At 43.6% G+C, this 20,098-nt stretch overlaps 2 protein-coding genes across 5 annotated transcripts in view; one reads left to right on the top strand and one right to left on the bottom strand.

Annotated features, from left to right (window-relative positions):
- The window catches only part of LOC125768535 (serine/threonine-protein kinase NLK), a 78,312-nt gene that overhangs the window by 56,173 nt on the left and 2,041 nt on the right, over window positions 1–20,098 (top strand). The window contains exons 2-9 of one of the 2 annotated variants that reach the window (XM_049436332.1): window positions 474–603; window positions 12,469–12,524; window positions 16,132–16,324; window positions 16,403–16,612; window positions 16,720–16,908; window positions 17,463–17,664; window positions 17,805–17,898; window positions 18,716–19,699. In XM_049436332.1, coding sequence (XP_049292289.1) covers window positions 474–603; window positions 12,469–12,524; window positions 16,132–16,324; window positions 16,403–16,612; window positions 16,720–16,908; window positions 17,463–17,664; window positions 17,805–17,898; window positions 18,716–18,758 — 1,117 coding nt within the window. In that variant the 3' untranslated portion in view covers window positions 18,759–19,699. The remainder of the gene's footprint in view (window positions 1–473; window positions 604–12,468; window positions 12,525–16,131; window positions 16,325–16,402; window positions 16,613–16,719; window positions 16,909–17,462; window positions 17,665–17,804; window positions 17,899–18,715; window positions 19,700–20,098) is intronic. The other variant, XM_049436331.1, reaches the window with a different exon arrangement.
- On the bottom strand, window positions 4,251–10,573 carry LOC125768526 (uncharacterized). Of its 3 annotated transcripts, XM_049436304.1 has the most exons (3): window positions 10,400–10,573; window positions 8,506–10,341; window positions 8,326–8,429 (listed from the first exon to the last, which is right to left on the bottom strand). In XM_049436304.1, the coding sequence occupies exons 2-3, from the start codon at window positions 10,261–10,263 to the stop codon at window positions 8,406–8,408; spliced, it is 1,782 nt and encodes a 593-aa protein (XP_049292261.1). In that variant the 5' UTR covers window positions 10,264–10,341; window positions 10,400–10,573; the 3' UTR covers window positions 8,326–8,405. The 3 variants fall into 3 exon arrangements, with proteins under 3 accessions (XP_049292259.1, XP_049292260.1, XP_049292261.1); XM_049436302.1 differs by having other exon boundaries at window positions 4,251–10,341; XM_049436303.1 differs by lacking the exon at window positions 10,400–10,573 and having other exon boundaries at window positions 4,251–8,429; window positions 8,506–8,622.

Raw genomic sequence — 20,098 nt, 5'->3', positions numbered from 1 at the left:
AAAACGACCTCACGACACATCGTCCATTGTGGAAAGTTAACAGTAGTTGGAAACATTTTAATGCAATCTGTTTTGCCTAAGGTTACACAACATCACTCCGAAAGCTTAAAGCAATGGTAAGGAATTTCTTGAAGCTCCTCAATTTGTGACTCAAAATTTATTTAACGGTCTCTCCACCTGGACAAAAACCCTCTCCAAAAGTTCCTCTCCGGTAAGATTATCCTTCGGAAGCGACAAACAAAACTTTATGCACTGTACTTGTGTGAACTTTTTTTTCACAACATTTATCAGCCTTGTTCCATATTCGCCACCGGTGCGTGGCAGCAAAAAACAGCGAAAGCGAGCAACGTGTACTCGCTTTGTTCTAATTAATCATCTGCGTCCCTGGCTGATACTTCCACGTTCGCGTACTCTGCTACTGGTCATTCTTTTGCTAACGGTTGTCCTTCTTTTGCCTTTTTCTCATTTCACAGGGCTGTCACCGATCCGCGTGATGGACGCCGGGTCGCACTCAAGAAGCTGCCCAACGTTTTCCAGTCGCTCGTGTCCTCGAAGCGCGTTTTCCGGGAGCTGAAGATGCTCTGCTTCTTCAAGCACGAAAATGTAAGTACCAAAACGCCTTGCCACGGCGACACTAGCAAACAGCCAGTAGTGAGATCCACCTTTCGGTGCGAGCAGTATGAACAACAGTCTCCACGTCCCATGCCATGTTGGAAGAGAATGTATTTGCTTTTTTTTGCTGCATTTTTCCTTAGCCACAGCCACTTCCCGGCGTATCGTTTTTCTCCCCTAACGAGCGTGAGTTGACTTGGTGGAAGAAGTTTTTAATTAGAAAGTGTTGTCGTTTCGCTTCAAGCTGTGAGGTAACTTTGTGCAAGTGATATTATTCTTGTTAACCCCGGTTGTGCTGTTCCGTTTGGAGAAATTGTTTTTCTTCTTGTACGTGTGTGTGTGTGGGGGAGAGTTTTCCTTTCACTCGTCACTGTTCTACATACACAGATAACATGTGTTTTAACATGTCTTATGGAAGAAAAGTAATGGCGTCCACGGGAAATATTAAGCCCCTGGGTATCTTAAAAAACCTCTCACAAATGGCAGTGATTGGCATTAATGGGAAGAATTGGTGAAAATTTATTGGCTGTTTATAGGTTTAGCCCAGCTGTCGAATTGATATTGCAACCAAATGGTCGAACAAAACTCTGCCCTTGCGGAGCAACTTGTGTGAGCAACTCAAGCCCCAAAAACTCCGTGTTGTGCGTTTTATAGGAATGGAATGAAATTTACAAACGAATACAACCTACGATTGATTGATGAACTTTGGAAAAGTGCATCCTGCAATGGTTGAACAGCAATGGCAACACTTTATCGTTTAGATGGATTTTTGGTGCGATCCAAATCGGGCCCGTACCAGCATATATTGCCCCTTAGGGAGCCGTTCTTCTCGCCAACCACTTCGGACGTACCGCGTTGCATCAGGCAGGGACAAAACGAATCAAATATGAATCACGAACTAGGTTAATGGATGTGCCCGGGGAAAAAAAATAACGCGAAAGCCAAACATAGACAAGATGCTTGCATCTGAAAATAGCCCGCAATCGATTAGCCTGACTCGTCTCAGTATGGTATATGGTGCAGCTACTGGAATGATCCCTTCATGATAGAAAATGTTTGTTCCGTGGCCAGTTGCAGCAGCATGCACACGGAAGGTGCAATTTGATTTTGTAACATTTTTCTAGTATTTATGAAACCAAACAATTCCAATCAGACACCGAATATTCCAATTCGGTTTGGGAACTTATGTTGGTAGATGTTTGTTGTGGTGTTTCCTGGTCTTTAGAGTGTTGTTGAAGATGTTAGTTTACCGGCTTTTGCTTATACGTTAGTAGGTGAGAATTCTTCTCCCTGTCCGAAATATATCTTCCTCAGTCCAGTATTTTTGTCGTTGTAAACTAAACCAGAGCATACCATTGAGTAGTACACTTCCTGTATTATTCACATGTTGAAACGACTGTCGAAAAAAGGGATTTTTTGGGGGAAATAAATCAATGCCGTCTGTCGCTATCTGACGGGAGATAAAATTATAGTTCTCATCGCATAGTTCTTTGTCGGTCACGCAAGACCACTTTTACAAATCGAACAGATGTCTTACTGAAATCACACTAATGGCCAATGTAATTACACCGCCAGTATCATTAACGCCTCGAAATAAAAAAAATAGAAAATAGTTACCCTTCTTGTTCGGGTTACATTAGCCGGTATCGTTACGTTATTAAATATCGTTTTCAATCGACCCAAAAAGCTCCAGTATTGATCACACGAGTTGTCTTTCTCTACGCTTATCCATGAGTGCAACATAAAAGTTGCAGCAGTGTTCTCACTGATGTGCTTCAGGTTCAAAAACAAAAGCAACAAAATTACCCTCACAAATCTCCTTTCACACCTGTGCAGCGTCTTGTCTGTCTTTTAGCCCAAGTGTCAGGGCATGTCACGTACGTAAATTTTGTATGTGGAAAACCGCTCAACTGCGAGGTAAAACTTTCTGTGTCCGTCCTTTCGATGCAAACCTCGCATGTGGTCCTCCTCAGTATTGCGCTATTTTCGTGCCGACCCTGTTCCGCCGGCGAGCCATTGGGGTCACATACCGGACAGGATCATCTGCTGCCGGTTTTATGATGCACTGTCCTGTTGTCGGGTGGGTTAGTGTTAGGTTAGTGTTAGTGGAAGAAGAAAAAAAAAAACTCACCCATTTGCATGATATAAACCTCCGGTGCATGTTATAAATGGAACCATTTACGTCCGGTTGTTCTATTTTTCGGGAATGAGTGGCGCACCCGAACTCTGAAGATTAACGTCACCTGCGATAATGGGACCACACAAAGATGGTCACGGAAATGTTTCTTATAATGGTAGCAACGTCGTTGCGCGTGAGCTGGCATTTAAGATATGTCCTCTTTCTTCGTGCAGCTTGGACGTGTAGAATAAATGACGCACGCACGACAACATTAAGTCTCTCGTGCAATGGCATATTTGGAGATATCATGCACAGATGAGTATAATTCGTTGGGGGAAGATTACCAAAGTCATGTATAATATATTAACGTTTTTAATGATATCTTTTTCACGAATTGTAGATATGTTCTCGAGAAAGATACGTTGACATCCCTTTCTCCAACTGCTGCAACTAGAACTTTGAGAAGAACGAATATCCGGAAGGTCATTCTCCGAAGAACTCTTCAAAAATTTTTATTTTCGAAATGATATCTTTGAAAGAATTGCATGGGTTTTATGAAAACATCGGATTTCTATACATACGAAGAATAATTAAAATGGCAATTTGAAACGCATGCAAACACACTGTTCACTATTAATTGTGAAATGCTGCGGACACAGCGCATGCAGCCGTTGAAACTTTTTCGCTCGGCCCCGTGTTTGGATAGTGGAGCTTTTGTGTTGAAACAAGGAACCATACACATCGTCTCGTACTGTGCAATAATGGTGCGCACCAAGCAAAGCAGGGTGCGAAACAAAATCCATTGCTAAGAGTTGCAAGTTATTGTGAGTTGCAGCCCCACAGCAGCCAGTTTTAGCCGAGGATGAAGCTAAATATGTGCGGGCATTTTTACGATTTTTCGCCTGCTTTATCATCTATCTACCGTGCAGCAGTAGTGTGGTGGCGAAAAAAGATTGCCTAATAAACCTTCAGAGTCCGCGATATAAATCATAAACCATTTCCGGAGGGCATAGGGAATGTTTTTAACCATTTTTCCTCATCCGACCAGTTTCTGGAGGCCCCATTGGTAAGGAGGCGAGAGGTAGAGGAGAGGTTAAACGTTGCATAAATGCATGCATGCCGAATGTGTACATATACATATTCTGCTGAGGGAGCGGGTCTCAGGGTACGGGAACTTGGACACATGAATAGAAACAGAAAGAGAGCCACCGCCAGCTAAGTACCCCTCAAACCCGTACCTGGTACTATTGTGTAGTGTTTTGTGGTGTTGCCACTATTGGTTTTCATTTCGTGCATTCAAGACACGAATGCAGATTGGATGCAGTTTTGCACTGCAACACTTTTTTTTTTGCATAGGTAGTGAGTGATTTTTTATTTTGGGGGAAAACGGGTACAAAATCGAAAAAAGAAACAAACCATTCGAAAAACAAAACCCCTGCTAGTGGGTCTCAACTATAAAATGGCAAACTAAACGGCGCGACGAACTGTGCGAAATGCATGTGGAACATATGAGTGTAGGTTTGATTTTCTGCAACCGCTTATGTGCGGTTCTGAAACTAAATTTTAATTTTTATTTTAGTATTTCCTTCGATGTATAACATTACTTTTTCTTACATTTCTCGCCCCTTTCTGTTATTCAATCTTCTAGATCTTTACTGGTTCTCACTTCCTTACTCACTGGTGGTTTCATTTGATGTGACGATTTGCGATCTCGCCGGAGCCTGCTTCGGCCCGTTTCGCCCTATGTTTCGCCCCGACAGGCGCGTCGAACGATTTCGTCGCAACATACCCCCGCCCGTGAACGCACCCTATTTATCGAAGGGATGTTTCTGTGGGGGAGTTTCACTACTCTCCAAGACGTCCAATACAGCGAGCCTACTCGCTGATCGTCGTTGTAATCCGTTCGACGTATGTACCAAAGCTTCTCTAACTCGACCGTCTCTCCCTGGTATAACCTTTTCGATTCTTCCCCTAGTCCACTGATCTCTCGATGTGCCCCCTACCATCATCACAAGGTCTCCCGGCTTCAACTCTTCTACCTCGTTGAACCATTTACTTCTCCTGGTAATGACCGGAAGATATTCTTTTAGCCACCTTTGCCAAAACTGTTCGGTCATATATCTTGCCAGCTTCCAGCTGCTCCTGAGAGTCGCTTTTTGTTCTACATCGGGCGATAGGATCTGCCTCGCGCCATTTGAATTGCCTAACAGAAAATGATTTGGCGTTAACGACTCTTGATCGGCGGATTCCAGTGGAATGTACGTTAACGGTCTTGAATTTATCATCGCCTCTGACTCTAATAAGATAGTCTCTAACGTTTCATCGTCGGGCTTACGCGGCGCATCTATCACGGTACTAATCGCAGTTTTCACAGATCTAACAAGTCTCTCCCAAGCGCCCCCCATATGCGGAGTAGCCGGTGGAATAAAATTCCAACTAGTGCAAGGACTCGTAAAAGTTAAAGCTAAAGCGTCATCGATCTCGGTTTTTAGCTTATTGCTAACTCCTTGGAAGCAAGTGGCATTGTCTGACCAAAATTCGATTGGTGTTCCTCTCCTAGCAATGAAACGTTTAACAGCCATAATGCACGATTCGGTACTTAATGAATGTACAACTTCCAGGTGTACTGCCCTAACTGTTAGACACGTAAATAGTGCTATCCAACGTTTCGCATTCGCTCGCCCTACTCGCACTAGCACTGGACCGAAATAATCTAAACCCGTATACTTAAATGGTTTATCAAACGCTGCCAGCCGCATCTTTGGTAGGGGTGCCATAGGCGGTGTCCTTGGGGTTGCCCTCATCACTTTGCAGTACGCGCATACGTCCGTCACCTTCTTCACCAGTGCTCTTAGGTGGGGAATGTCGAAGCGCTGGCGAATTTCGTTCACCACTGTTTCTCTATTTGCGTGTCGGTACTGGATGTGGTACCAACCTACAACGAGAAACGTAATATGATTATGTTTTGGAAGTAAGACAGGGTACTTAGCTTCGTAGTTAGTGTAGCTTGATGCGGCAACTCGTCCCCTCATCCTTAGTATGCCGTCCTCGTCCATGAAAGGCCACTTCTTGTAGATAGGACTAGATTTGGAAACCACGTGGTGTCGTCCTTCCGGTTCACCTTTCGTTTTACGCAGCTCAGCAATCTCGTCCGGGTAGGCCTCGTTCTGTGCAATCTTCCACAATGATTGCTCCGCTCTCCGAAGTTCCTCTTGTCTAAGCACCCCAAGCTCTAGCGGTTGACCATCAACTTTCCGTTTCAGGTTGTCTTTGTACCGCACAATGTACGCCGTGGACCGAAGAAGTTTGCTCCAAAGGCTGAATCGCGACGAATCAATTGGGTGAACCGCTTGCTGAATGTGTAGATGTGTCACCCGTGCTTCCTCGTTGGTTTCAGGAACCGATTGTTTCACTGGCCATTGTGCTTCTGGTTCATGCAGGAAATGAGGACCGGTGAACCACGGATTTTCATTTGTCAGTTCTGGACCGGTATTCCACTTCGTAGCCAGGTCTGCAACATTCAGTTTCGAGGGAACCCATCGCCAGTCTCGCGGGTCTGTTGTTGTTAGTATCTCTCCTACACGCACTGAAACGAACTGTTGATACCGTCTTGGATTCGCTGATTTTATCCATGCCAGGCAGACGCCAGCATCACTCCACAAGTAGTGACGATGTATCGTGAAGGAATGCTGCTCTTTTATCTTCGTCAGCATTCGACAGCCTAGTACGGCCGCTTTCAATTCGAGCTTCGGTATGGAGATTGTCTTCAGTGGTGCCACTTTTGTTTTCCCACCAATAAGTCCAACTTGGGTCTTTCCATCGATTTCCAAACGAAAGTAAGCTACGGCACAATACGCTGTTTCGCTGGCATCGACAAACACATGCAACTGTATGTCATCGAGCCTTGTCGTGGAAGGTACGTGAAAATAACATCGCGGAATGCGTAATCCTTCTAGGTGTGGAAACAGGTTAGTCCACTGCCGCCATCGCTGCTGCAGGTCGCCTGGTATTTCGTCATCCCAATCGATGCCTTTCACCCATATGTCCTGAATGAGAGTTTTCCCGTGCACAAGGTAGAATGAAATAAGCCCCATGGGATCGAATAGGCTCATTACAACCTTCAGCACCTCTCGTTTCGTAGGGATATGGTCTTCTCGAACAATACGTTGTATGCTTTCGTTTGAGGAGAAGGAGAATGTAAAGACGTCATCTTCTATCTTCCATTTCATTCCTAGTACCGATCCTGTGTTTTCTCCTCGTTCTAGCATAAGATCCTTCGACTTCTCGTTCGCTGGATCGCCGATGCTTTTTATAACTTCTGGTGAATTGGATAGGAAGCGTCTAAGCGTGAAACCGCCTTTCGAATGCACCAGTTTCACTTCTTTCACGATCTTTATTGCTTCCTCCACTGTTTTGAAACTCTCCAGATAGTCGTCTACGTAGTGATTGTTAATTATCGAGCTCGTCGCTCTTGGGAATTCGTTCGCATATTCTTGGGCGTTGAGGTTTTTAACGTACTGGGCCGCAGCTGGTGAACACGATGAACCGAATGTCGCCACGTCCATAACGTATACCTGAATAGGATCTGACGGTCTGTTACGGTACACAAAGCGTTGCGATTGGCGATCCGGGTGGCGGATCTTAATTTGATGGAACATCTCCATTATGTCCCCTGCCACTGCTATCGGAAACTGTCGAAAATGGCTTAACACTTGAGGCAGCGGTGTTAGGAGGTCAGGCCCTTTCAGCATTCTCGAGTTGAACGACACTCCTGCTACTTTCGCTGCTGCATCCCATATCAGTCGAATCTTATCCGGTTTCTTGGGATTTTGTACAACTCCCAACGGTAAGTACCAGATTCTTTTTACGTCGACCGAGGATAGTTCTTCCAGACTTGCTTTATGTGCGTAGCCCTTTGTTTCGTATTCAGCTATAGTTTGTCGTATCTTTGCTTCTAACGCCGGTGTTTGCTGAAACCTTCTTTCCAACGCTTCCCATCGTCTTACTGCCATGGGATAACTATCAGGAAAGTTGGGATGGTCCGTATTCCATAGTAGCCCAGTTTCGAACCGGTTACCAGTCTCTACTCGCTTTGTCGTTTCTGCCAACATGCGGTTTGAACGTCTGTCGTCCTCGGATTCCAAACTTTCGAATGATCCTTTAGTGTTGTAGTCTTCCATCGTGAAATAGTCTCTTAGTTGTTCGCTCATCTGTTTGTCACAATCTGACGGTGGGGCAACGTGAAAGTTTACCATGGCTGTTCGTGCTGTGCGCGCTTTTCCTCCTCCGTAGATCGCCCAGCCTAGTCGACACTTAGCAGCAATAGGTTCTGTCGATCTTCCTTCACGGAGCTTTAGTGGAACACCAAGTCTAATATTGTCCAGTCCAATTAGTAGCTGTGGTTGCGCATGTGTGTAGTTTTGCATCGGTAGACCTTTGAGGTGTGGGAACCGTTCCTTCAGTGCTTCGTAGTTAAGCGATTGTGTTGGAAGCATGAGGCGGCTGACCGTTCTAACGTTCTCTAGCTTGTACTGGTTATTTCTGTCCCTTCCGGAAATGTTTAGTCGTATCAGCTCGGAATTTGGCTCGTTTCTTTTTATTTGTCCTGTCCATTGTAGCGTGAGCGGTGTCTTCTGGCCATGCACGTTCAAATCTCTGGCTATTGATTCGTCGATTAATGAGTATGACGATCCCTCATCTACGAAAGCATATATCGATTTAGTGTTGTTGTTATGGTATAGTGTCACTGGTAAGATTCTAAACAATGGACTTACGACGTAGGCATCATGAGAGTGTGTTGCACATGCGCTGACTGTCCCTTCAGTGGCTACCGTGGAGTGGAGCAGTGTGTGATGCTTTAGGCGGCAACCATCTACACCACAGCTTACCCAGGATTTGCATGGCCACTTACCGTGATTATTCAAGCACGTTCTGCACAGGGACTTCAATTTTATAAGCTTCCAACGCTCGTCCACGTCGGCGGCTTTAAACTGCTCACATTCATAAACACGATGCCCTTCGCGTTGGCACACTGCACACGTTTTGCGCTGAACTGTAGAAGATGATGCCGATCTATCGTGTGGCGTTTCTGGTTTAGCACTTGTTCTCAGATGTGTGTTCGAAACAACCGTATTGCGCTTTCTTCTTTCGCCTATTTTGCTTATTTCGTGTGGATCGTTTGTCACTGCACATGCGCGCTTTGCCAGGTTTGAAGCATAAACACTAAAGCCCACTAATCCTTCCACACCTTTTTCTTCTTGATAAGCTGCCCAATTCAATTTCATCTCACCAGGAAGCTTATCTTCCAGCTCTTCCAACAGTGTTGGGTTATTTAAATGAGCATCTAGTTTCGCTGCTTTCATGTGGTTCGTTAACCCTTTCACTGCTAGCCCGAATTCGATCACGGTTTTCATTTTTTCTGGCCGCGGGGGTGGCATGCTACGTATTTTATTTAGCAAAGAGCGAACCAGCAAACTTGGCTTTCCGTAAACCATCTTAAGGGTTTTTAACACCTCCGGCACATTGTCCTTTAACGTTAGTTGGTCCTTCACCAGTTCGAGTGCATTTCCCTTTAGTGATCTTCGCAGTCGTAGCAAATTCTCCGAGTTACTAAACCCACACGTTTCTGCTGTTTCCTCGAATGCACTAAAAAACATCGGCCACTCTTCTGGGTCACCACTAAAGAACGACACTTCTTTGCCCAGCACGTGGCGTGCTGCAATCTGTCTCTTCGACAAGCGTTCTTTCTCTCTCCTTCTATGTTCATCTGGGTCGAATGGTTCATCCGCTCTTTCCACGAAGCTAGACGTTACGAGAGGTTGCATGCTGGATATTGTCGAACTGGAGCTGGAGAGAACTCTCTCACGCGGTTTCGTTCTTTCTCCAGTCATTCCCTTGCTAGTACTAAGCCAACACACTACTTTCTCTTCGTAACTCGTTTCCGATCCCACACGGCTTGCTTGAGAGCCCTGCAGCATCAGTTCACGCTTCCTTTCAAGTGACTCGCGGCGCACACTTTGCTCCAGCGACTTAATCTCCGCTTCGGCTTTAAGTGCGTTCTGCCGAAGGATGCTCTCTTCCTCTGCAAACTTTCTCTTCTCTTCCAGTCGACGAGCCAGTTCAGCGTTCTCGCGACGTTTCATTTCTCTTTTCTCCTTTATCTCGCGCTCTCGTAAAAGTTGCTCTTCTACTACCAGCTTAAGCTGTTCTTCTGTGTTCACTGAGATGCGAGTGGATGGTACACTTTCTGATGTATTTCGCACACTTCGCTTAGTGGTGGTCGTTGACCCCACCCTCGAACGCGTGGAAGGTTTCAAGCTGGCTGTGTCTCGATCGTCACGGAACTTGGCGGCCGTGGTCTCCTGCTTCACTTTGCACTTAGAGCATACATACCTTGATGCGGAATCTTTGGTCTCTGCGGCCAGTCCTGCACATTTGGCATGCTCCCATTTCGTGCACAAGCAGCATTTCTCCATCTTGGTTTCCTTATCCCCTGGTCGGCTACACAGTTGGCACTCGGGTGTATTCTCCATCCTTTTATTTCTCACCAGAGAAAATTTTCAGAACTTGTAGGTTTGATTTTCTGCAACCGCTTATGTGCGGTTCTGAAACTAAATTTTAATTTTTATTTTAGTATTTCCTTCGATGTATAACATTACTTTTTCTTACATTTCTCGCCCCTTTCTGTTATTCAATCTTCTAGATCTTTACTGGTTCTCACTTCCTTACTCACTGGTGGTTTCATTTGATGTGACGATTTGCGATCTCGCCGGAGCCTGCTTCGGCCCGTTTCGCCCTATGTTTCGCCCCGACAGGCGCGTCGAACGATTTCGTCGCAACAATGAGTATAGTTTTGGTTTGTTGCAATTTTGGTATTTTGTTTCTTTCGTCGACAACAAAAAAAAAGCGTTGTTAAACATGGGAAAAATATGGAAATTGAACATTGTACTAAAACCGTGTACAGTTCGAGAATGGAGAGGATGAAAATTTGTGGAGGAGATGTTTGGCTGCGGAGAGATAATTCTATGCAATCGCGTTAAGAGAAGCTGGTACGCTGTGAAAGCTTGTGAAGTTCATTATTCATAGAGGAAAATATGCACGCGACAACCAAATTTGAAAATTCGGCAAAACGGTTGAATTGCGTTTTTTTCAGGGTTTTTCGATAGTGGTTTGCAAAAAGTACAACTACAGTATAATAAATCCGATCACCCGGCCTAGGTAAACGCACTAATGCAATTAGTGTGCGCACAAACAAATCGTTGCATTTTGAATTTCCGCAACTAACCAATTTGTGGAGTCCTGTTATTTGTCCACGAAACCCATTCCTACTCACATGTGGGAAGCTTAGAGGAGAGGATGAGGAGTAAGTGAGCTTAAGGGTGAGGGTTTATTATGCATTGAGTTGTTTGATAAATCATCCGCTTACTTTACATTCGACGTTTTCTGGTCGACTCGATCGTTTAATAGATAGCGACAACTACCGTTCGTTAGCAGCAGTGACAGCATTACGACGAAGGCACGTGCAAATACCGGAATGTTTCAAATAATAAGCAAATGCCACAGAGCTGCCACTAAGCGGTGTAATATCTGTTAACGAACTAGCCAAAAGGAGGTATATGACTTGTCTGTTCTAAAGAGAACCGGAAACAACTATTTAGAGAAACCTTCTTGAAGAATTAACTGATATCAGGCATGTAACTCTACTACCCAAATTGATCTTTGATAAACGGTTTGATATGTTCCAAGTCGCATAATTCCACTCCTGTCGAAACACGGTGAGTACCCTACTTGAGGTGATATAGATTTCAATAGCCAGGATCAGCCAAAGCATCTCAACTGCCGGTTTGATACAAAACAGCGTTATAAAGCGACATGTAAAGTTGACATCAATCGCGAGCCTCATTGCATACTGGTGTCGTCGATAAACAAGATCTTCTCGATGTGTGCTCCGTCACCGGATTCTTCCCACTGTCAGCATGTGCAGTCCGTTGCACGCTGTGATTTTGCGACGCAAGCCGCATTCAAGAGTAGAGGCTACGAATTGGTGTCGTATTACTTCCCATACTCCCTGTCCCTGATTACCTCCTTCGTTTAGTCTACATCAGCTAGCGCGTTTCGCATTAATGTCAAAGTTCCCACGACGTTCGACGAAGGTTGACTCACAGCAGCAACAGCGGGCTTTTGGCTCTCCCAACACATTGGTCGAACGTTCTGCAAACGAACGATGCAACCCACCCCGCCCTGCGGGGCCGACATTGTGCATCTTCTGCTCCTTCCTATCATCATTGTTGGTCATTGTACCGCGCATTGAGTATTTGCTGAGTCAGCTAGCTATCAGATAACTCGCCTCGGTTGCATTGCAGCAGTACGCTGACAGCCGCCTGATCACTTACCGCAAGCATACTGCAAAGAAGGAGAGCCAATGTAAGGTCTTACAAAAAGTAAACCCAGACGGAACTATTTGGCACTTTTATTCTGACGAGCAGCAGACGGTACTTGTCAAAAGCGACAGTCGATCGATAACTTGTTTCCTGGGGACAACGTCATGCATCTTTGGGGCCAAGAGTGGCTGAAGCGAAAGAAGCACATACCGAAGGGATCACATTTGACAGCTTCCGTGCTTTAGAAATTTGTGGATTTAAGAGAATGTAGCTTTTGCTTCGTTGCACACACTGGAAAGGATAAAAATTGAGTTTGGCTAATGTTTTGTTATGTTTTTTTTCTCTACTCTCTTTCAGGTACTTTCTGCGCTGGACATCCTGCAACCACCACATTTGGATTTCTTCCAGGAAATGTATCCTTTTCAAATGAATCGCATTAAACCATTCCCCTTTACTGCATGGGTACCGCATGAGGTTTAGTTTTATAAGCTCTTAAATTTGTTTCTAGCAAAATAAGGAATTACCACTACTGCATTGGAATTTGTTAATCATCTCAATCGCTTCCCGGTAGCTAAACAGATTTATGTATAAATAGATATGAATGATTTGCATTTGAATTTGGATGGAGCATTAGACTTCAACAATGGTGCATACATATTTTCGATGTTTTCCTGAAGTTTGTGTACATCATAAATGCGACCATAAACTTAAGAAAAAGCAGAGACAAGAATTATGTTGTAGTATATTGTCTTTTGTCTGTGTTGGAGTATACTACCTTGCCTAAAAAATTGGACTATCTCTAATATATGCCACCGGAATCTGGAGGAGTTTGTGTGTGGTAGCGGCACCGGTCTTTGGCATTCCGAGGGCATTCCGAGACCTCTTTAGGTGGTATAGTTCTAAAAAACAACAGCATCTTGCTGTCTGTTACTAACCCCAGTTATTGAGAGTTATAGTTATTGAGATTCATACCGACTTTACTAGTTGACCAGTCTAGTATCAAAAAGTAATTTAAACCTAATTCCAATATACCATGTCATTTGGATAAAATGTTTCCAAACTTTGGTCAGACTACAAAGAGTGTGATACAGATTTTTTTAAGTTAACTTTTTTGTTCCTCTTTGTTTCGAGTTTCAGAATCCTGTCTGTTTTACATGTGTAAAGACACAAAACAACAAGGAATTATTTCGATTCTACTCTGATGTGTGAATTATTCATCAGTTTGCCCGGTCAGGTGATGTTACCTGGTCTGCTCATGTAAATTTCATGCTGCTCCAAAGTCTCTTTCAGTTAATGAAGCGTTTGGTCGAAAGAAAACATTTGCATAGCACAAATTTGTACATTCGGAAGAAACATAATTCCTAGTTTCGTTCGAGTGGAACCGCTCAGATAGTGTGTTATATTTGGGGATGTCTCTTACCCTTTTTGGGGATGTAACATAGTTAAAAATGGTGCAGCATTTAAAACCAGTTACTGCGAATTGGCATCTTCAATGGAGCGAAACAGAAAACTAGGGCACAGTGTCACAAGTCACGATTAAAATTCGAGTAACAAACCAACATGCGCTTGCCGGCGATATCGTTTTGACCTAACCATGCGCTACACGGAAAGAACATATCGCTATGTCGGTGTCAGCACCGAAGTGTTGTGAACCATAAGGATGTAGCACAAAAAAAGAAGAAGTAAATAGGACCGGACCAATATCCATAAAACCCAACATCACCATCGAACGCGTGAGGGCGAGAATTTGTTTCCGATGCCCGATAGCGAAAGATTTTTGCATAATATCCCACTTGTACTTTATTGACAAACTTTTCACCACAATTTCCATTCGTCCGAGGTTTTTTTTCCGGCTTCACATAGAGAGCAGCTTCACGCAAAGCTAGTCCTCCATCTACTTCCATCTACTCCACAGTCTTCATTCAAATATCCGGCACTGCAGCTCAAACTTCCTTCAAACGTTCTAGCCTAGTGTGATGGTGCTGAAATTTGCCACTTTTTATAGTGATTTTATTTTATGCATCTGAACCAACCCGTGGCCCATCCCAAATGGCAGGGAAGAAGAACAGCAGCAACCATCTAGGTCCCAGCAACGTTCAAGGACATCTGTCGCGGCAGCAGGGCGTAGCCAAGAACCGCTGGTCTCTGCGATCCAACCCACATCGGAGAAGTTTGGAGAGAGAGCAAATCACCATCACATGGCCGGAATGTGTGAGAGAACGAGAACGCGCCCGTATGTGTTTGTGTGCTACGCGTCCTTCCTCGGTAATATGCTTATTTACATCAAGGACGTGTGAAATTGCAAAAGCTATGGCGCGCATCACGGACTTTTGTGAAGCATCATTTTCTTCGGAATTGTTTGGTTTCGTTTGCAAAATCCTTGACTGTTGCTGGAACAGAACGTTTCATGGATGTAGCCAAACACGCCCGAGTGCCTATTAATTTGTGGTGGTACCGTGAAATATTTTGCTAAATCACTTATTAAGTGTAGCAGCTACGAGCGTACAATTTGTTTCCCGCCAAAACGCTTTAATGGCCTATTTTTCACGCAATTTGACACGTTTCTAGAAATCGTAAAGACCGAGTGACATTTTATTGCTTAAAATTAATTAGATGGAACTGGGTCCAAAAAAATTCTGAATCGAAGAGCAGAAAGCTAAGAATGATTTCCTGTAATATTTCCTCTTTTCCTTTGTTTCTAGAGCGTTCAAGACAAACATACATTCACGTCGAAGTTTGGTTTTCATGAAACGATCATCTCCGGTATGAGTGTTACCATTTGATTAATGGACGCAATTTAATTCGCCGTGGTATATCGTTTTTGTACTGCAGAGTATTCCGCTAAAGCAAACGGGCAAGCTGAATTAAGCAAGTAATACCCCACCCGGTGGTTGAACCGCTGTGATTCGACGTATCCTTCCTAGTAACGATCCGATACACGGGTGTAACGATGGCGATGGCGAAGAAACGATGGATCAAAATGTCTGGAAAATTTCTTTGTTCCCACTTCTCATCCCACTGTTGTCTGGCAAAGGATGCAAGACTCCCGTTTATCAGCAGACTGCATCACCCGTTTGCTACATTGTCGCAAATCCCAAACCACAAATCCAGCGCGTAACTTACGCCAAACCCATTCCGCTTACTTCTATGGTTTGGTCCGAGATGGTCATTTCCTATTTCGAAACGCTTTTAGTGCAAACTTTTTTTTTGTTTGTCTTCCATTCTTCCAACCATGTTACCCGAGAGGAAAAGGGGTTTTGCGTTTGTAACACCACGTGACGTATCGACGAGACTTTCTACCAACAAAACAATGTCTCGGCGGTAAGTTCCGGGCAACGTCCTTGCAAGGAACCATGCAATTGGTTGCAGGAGCACGTTGACTAAGGTCGGAAGTGGTTGAGGTAGATGGTAAAATAATCGTTCGCATAAAGTTTCGCCTATGCTAGCTTTAGCTTTACATCCGCCAAAGCATGTAAGGTCGCTTCAAATCGGTTGTCGAACAGGACGCACTGTTCAACCACAAACTCTGGATGGGTGCACAGATTGGAATGTGTTGTCTGCTCGTTAAGGACATGTAAAGGGAGTTGTTTATTTTGGCTTCCCTTTTGTGTACTTATGAAGCGATTAGGCGTAAAAAAGCGTTAGTAAAGAAAAACAATTTTAGGAATAGAGGGGGAAATATCTACGAGAACTAAAAAACATAAAAACTTTCAACAATACCTAAAACTCTCGCAAGAACGTTCCAAAATTTGAGGGACGATTGGATCCTCAGCGCTGTTAATCCTCTACTCAGCAAACACAAACGTACATGACATCACAATGCTTTGTGGGAGGTGATAAATAAGCTTTAAAGTTTACAGACATCTAGCGTGTGGTTGCAAACACCACATACGGACCGAAAAAAGTGTAGATTGCCTTTTTTTTAAATCAAATATCCTATAAGAGACTGTCTGTTTTCTTCATATCACATCTCGTCGATCACATTTTCCTTAATCCGATTTCGAATGCCAACTAACACAGCTACGTGATTACGGAACTGCTCCAGTCAGATCTGCACAAAATCATCGTTTCACCGCAGCACCTTTCCGCTGACCACATCAAAGTGTTCCTGTACCAAATTCTGCGCGGCCTGAAGTATCTTCATTCGGCTCGCATCCTTCACCGGGACATCAAACCCGGCAACCTGCTGGTGAACAGTAACTGTGTTCTGAAGGTATGTTATATCAGTGTTGTTTTGCAGTTGGATTTCCATTATCCATACACGTTAACTTATCTCTTGCTCTCGTTTTAGATTTGTGATTTTGGACTGGCCCGCGTTGAAGAACCAGATCAATCGAAGCACATGACCCAGGAGGTCGTCACACAGTACTATCGTGCTCCGGAGATTTTAATGGGCGCTCGTCATTATTCGGCGGCCGTTGATGTTTGGTCTGTGGGTTGCATTTTTGGTGAGCTGCTCGGTCGACGTATTCTCTTCCAGGCCCAAAGTCCTGTACAGCAGGTAAGTTTGGAGGTTAGAGCGTCGTAACCTAATGCGCCCTCGTCCTCGTTTCGATTTCCCAATCATATGCGCCTGCTTGTGTGTATCGTCTGCTCTTTTTTCCGTAGCTTGAACTGATCACCGAACTGCTCGGTACGCCATCGCTAGAGGATATGCGGCATGCCTGTGAAGGCGCCAGAAGTCACATGCTTCGGAGGGCACCGAAGCCCCGGTCACTGACCGCACTCTACACGTTGAGTACCCATGCCACACATGAAGCCGTACATCTGCTTTGCCAAATGCTCGTCTTCGATCCGGTAAGTGGAACCTATCGTGGAGAAAAAAGGCTAAAATTAATTTTCAAACAAAGGAAATATCTACTGGCAGCAGTACCTCTGTTCCCATCTTTTCCTGAGCAAGATAGATTACACACACACACCCCTTGACCCCGGCGATATTTCAGGGAAGTTGCGTGCAAATTGACACGGGAAGCGATTGTTTGTATTTGTACTTGTAGCGTCATAAACACGATGGTAAAGGCACGTGCATAGTGTGCGTTGATAGTGTAACTGACAGCAAACAGCGTGCGATTACTATTCTTTGTGCGATGATGGCTGATTACGATTCGGGCGCAATTGCGTATTACGCCAACGTGAAAATGTGCTCCAGAGTTACGCTTTTGTTTCCTGCATCACGTGCCTTAGCTTCACCGTCAAATATTTTAGAAATAAATTTTAAATTTTGCCATCCTATTTCCTTTATTTCAATATATCAGAATTGAAACTTGATAGTAACGTAATTGTTAATCGCAATATAAATAGATCCTTCTCGCAAAACATAATCTAATTCTGTCATCATTTTCTATCCACAGGACAAAAGAATATCCGTAATCGATGCACTGGCACATCCTTACGTCGACGAGGGTCGACTTCGTTACCATTCCTGCATGTGTAAGTGCTGTTACACCACATCCGCTGGCATGCGTCAATATACTGGCGAATTTGAACCTTCAGCAACACAACCATTTGATGATCTATGGGAACGCAAGCTAACCTCAGTGCAGCAAGTGAAAGGTAAAAATAAAGCTGACCCAGCCCAGGATATTGCCGAGTGAAACGATTGCTTTATAAACCAAGCATTAGATCTCATTTATTGTATTTATTGGTTCTAAATTGAATTCTCTTCCCCTTTTTGTTTCATCTGCCACCAATAGAGGAAATGCACAAATTCATTGCCGAGCAGCTACAAACGGGCCGCGTGCCGCTCTGTATAAATCCCCAAAGCGCTGCATTCAAATCCTTCGCTAGGTAAGTAAGCGGTATCCAAACTGCATGCGTCAATCGTGATGTCGGTCGATATGGTTTTTTTTCTTCTTCTTTTTGTTTGGTTTATGTTGTTTTCATTCATATGTAGCTACTTTTGCATACATCCTTTCCTCCGCAATAAAAGCAAAGTATTAGGAACCGGTTGGGTACTTATATTTTGTATGTAGAGAGGACTGTTTTTTTTTCTTTGGTTCACATTCGTAAATAATATCTTCACTGTAATCGGGATTTTGAATAGTGTGAGGTTTTTGCTAATATATGATATACACGCGCGTTTTTAATGAATACTTTCTTTTTCGAAGTTTTCTTATTCGGTTTCCACTCAATGAAAAGTTCTATTTCCCGTGTTTTGTAGGAAAATCGTTCAAAATCGTTTTTAAGTATTTATCATTAAGCCGTGACGAATGTGGAATATAAGTAATCTAAGTAACTGGAAAGCGAAAAGAAAAGGGAAGAAACAAAATTTTTGCTCCGTACGATACCGACATGTTTTTTGAGATTTTTCTTCCACTTTCTCTTCTGTCTTTTGAGATGATTTCTCATCTACAATATGCTACAGTAAGTTCCAGTTCCAATTTAGTTTCAGGTTATTTTACAAAAAAAGAACAAAATCAACAGAATCAGGATGTTCTCGTGGTTCTACCTCCCCAACCTGATTTTCTTCACGCTCCCGCCACCCCCTTTTTCAAACCATGCCTCTCTTTGTCTCTTTTATCACTTTACTTGTTTTTTTTTTGTTTGTTTACAATCGTCCGTTTATCGAAGCTCACTTTTGTCATTGTGTTTCGTTTGACAACAGCAATAATCATCACATATCACCATCATCCAATCATCATCAGTAGCAAGCAGGTGGAATAAAACCGAAGCCAAGGGTAGTAATCCCGCTGAGACGTGATGTTACGGGGATGTTGGTACGCTGATTTGTTTGCTAGAATGGCAAAGCACAGAGGTGGGAACAAAGAAAAGAAAAACGAGATACTAGGCGCCTCCATCGAGAACACGCTACGACATTAGTGGTAGTGGAGAAATTTGTTAACTTTGTATATCAGAAACTAGAAAATATGCCTACTAAACTATGCAACTGGATGTGTGTAATACGAGCAATGTTCGATAAAACCCAACAAAAACATGTGGCAAGTAAAAGATTAGCGCAAAAAAAAAGCTAATTAAAATTTGTGCGGCTGCATTCCATAGCCTGGTGTGGTCCCGTTTTCTGCACGCCATTGTCATTATGATTTGTTACACCCTCCTCCCATTGCATCATGCATCACCAGGCAAAACAGACAGGATGGTTCGCCCAAAAAAAAAACCATCATCAAACGTCCTCCATCACTCAACCTTCACTCCCAGCGTGTCCCACGGTACGATTCAACCTCAAGTTTTAACCGGACAAACAACACGCATCGGCACAGAACAATGCAAAATAGAGAGACAGACCAGCCTTCACGAAAGCGAAAGGTTGCCAAAGAGCTGATCTCTTTAACAAAAACAGGGGGAAGAATATAAAAAAATCCTGACGGAACATCCGCCAGGCGTCATCCCATCAGCCATATAATAATGATCAGATGCACTTGTTGATGCACTGTCTGCCTTCGTCGTATATTTGACTGTTCCCACCCCTCCCACCGTTTGTATTTATCACTCCAAAAACCCTTCACTGTGGTTGAACACGAATCGACGGGGATAGTCGGCCGTATGTGCCGGACCGGATGAAGAAAAATGACCCTCCACACGAAAACGATCTTCAAATCTATCCAACAAGTCTTCAATTTGACGCAAATAGGTGTGTTTGTGTGTGTGTATTATAAACTTATTGCTCCCACTATAATAGTGTACTTTCCTTTCGTACCCATTTACATGTTCATGTTCATACTATACCCAGCAACCATACTGGGTGTGTTCTAATTTTATTTCATGTATTTTTTTTTTTGTATTCTGCATCCATGACACACCATAATCGTCATTTAATCTCACAGCGTTCTCTTTTGTGTTGTGTTACTGCTTTTATCTTCTTTTTTTGTTTTTCTTCATTCATTACACAAATGTTTACCATCAAATTCTTGTTATGATACTGTTATTTTGCAACTAACTGCTAGTTTCAATTATTCCTTCTTTAGGTGTTGTCTCTCTTGGATTAGTTGTGGTTGTAAAATGTTTTTTTTTTATTGAAGTGCATTTATCT

The sequence above is a fragment of the Anopheles funestus genome, chromosome 3RL, assembly GCF_943734845.2.
Source record: "Anopheles funestus chromosome 3RL, idAnoFuneDA-416_04, whole genome shotgun sequence".
Lineage (NCBI taxonomy): Eukaryota > Metazoa > Arthropoda > Insecta > Diptera > Culicidae > Anopheles > Anopheles funestus.
This window is presented reverse-complemented; position numbering and strand designations above follow the sequence as displayed.

Coding starts and splice junctions, on each gene's coding strand:
- LOC125768526 (XM_049436302.1), bottom strand. CDS start 10,263: ATGGAGAATACACCCGAGTGCCAACTGTGTAGCCGACCAGGGGATAAG.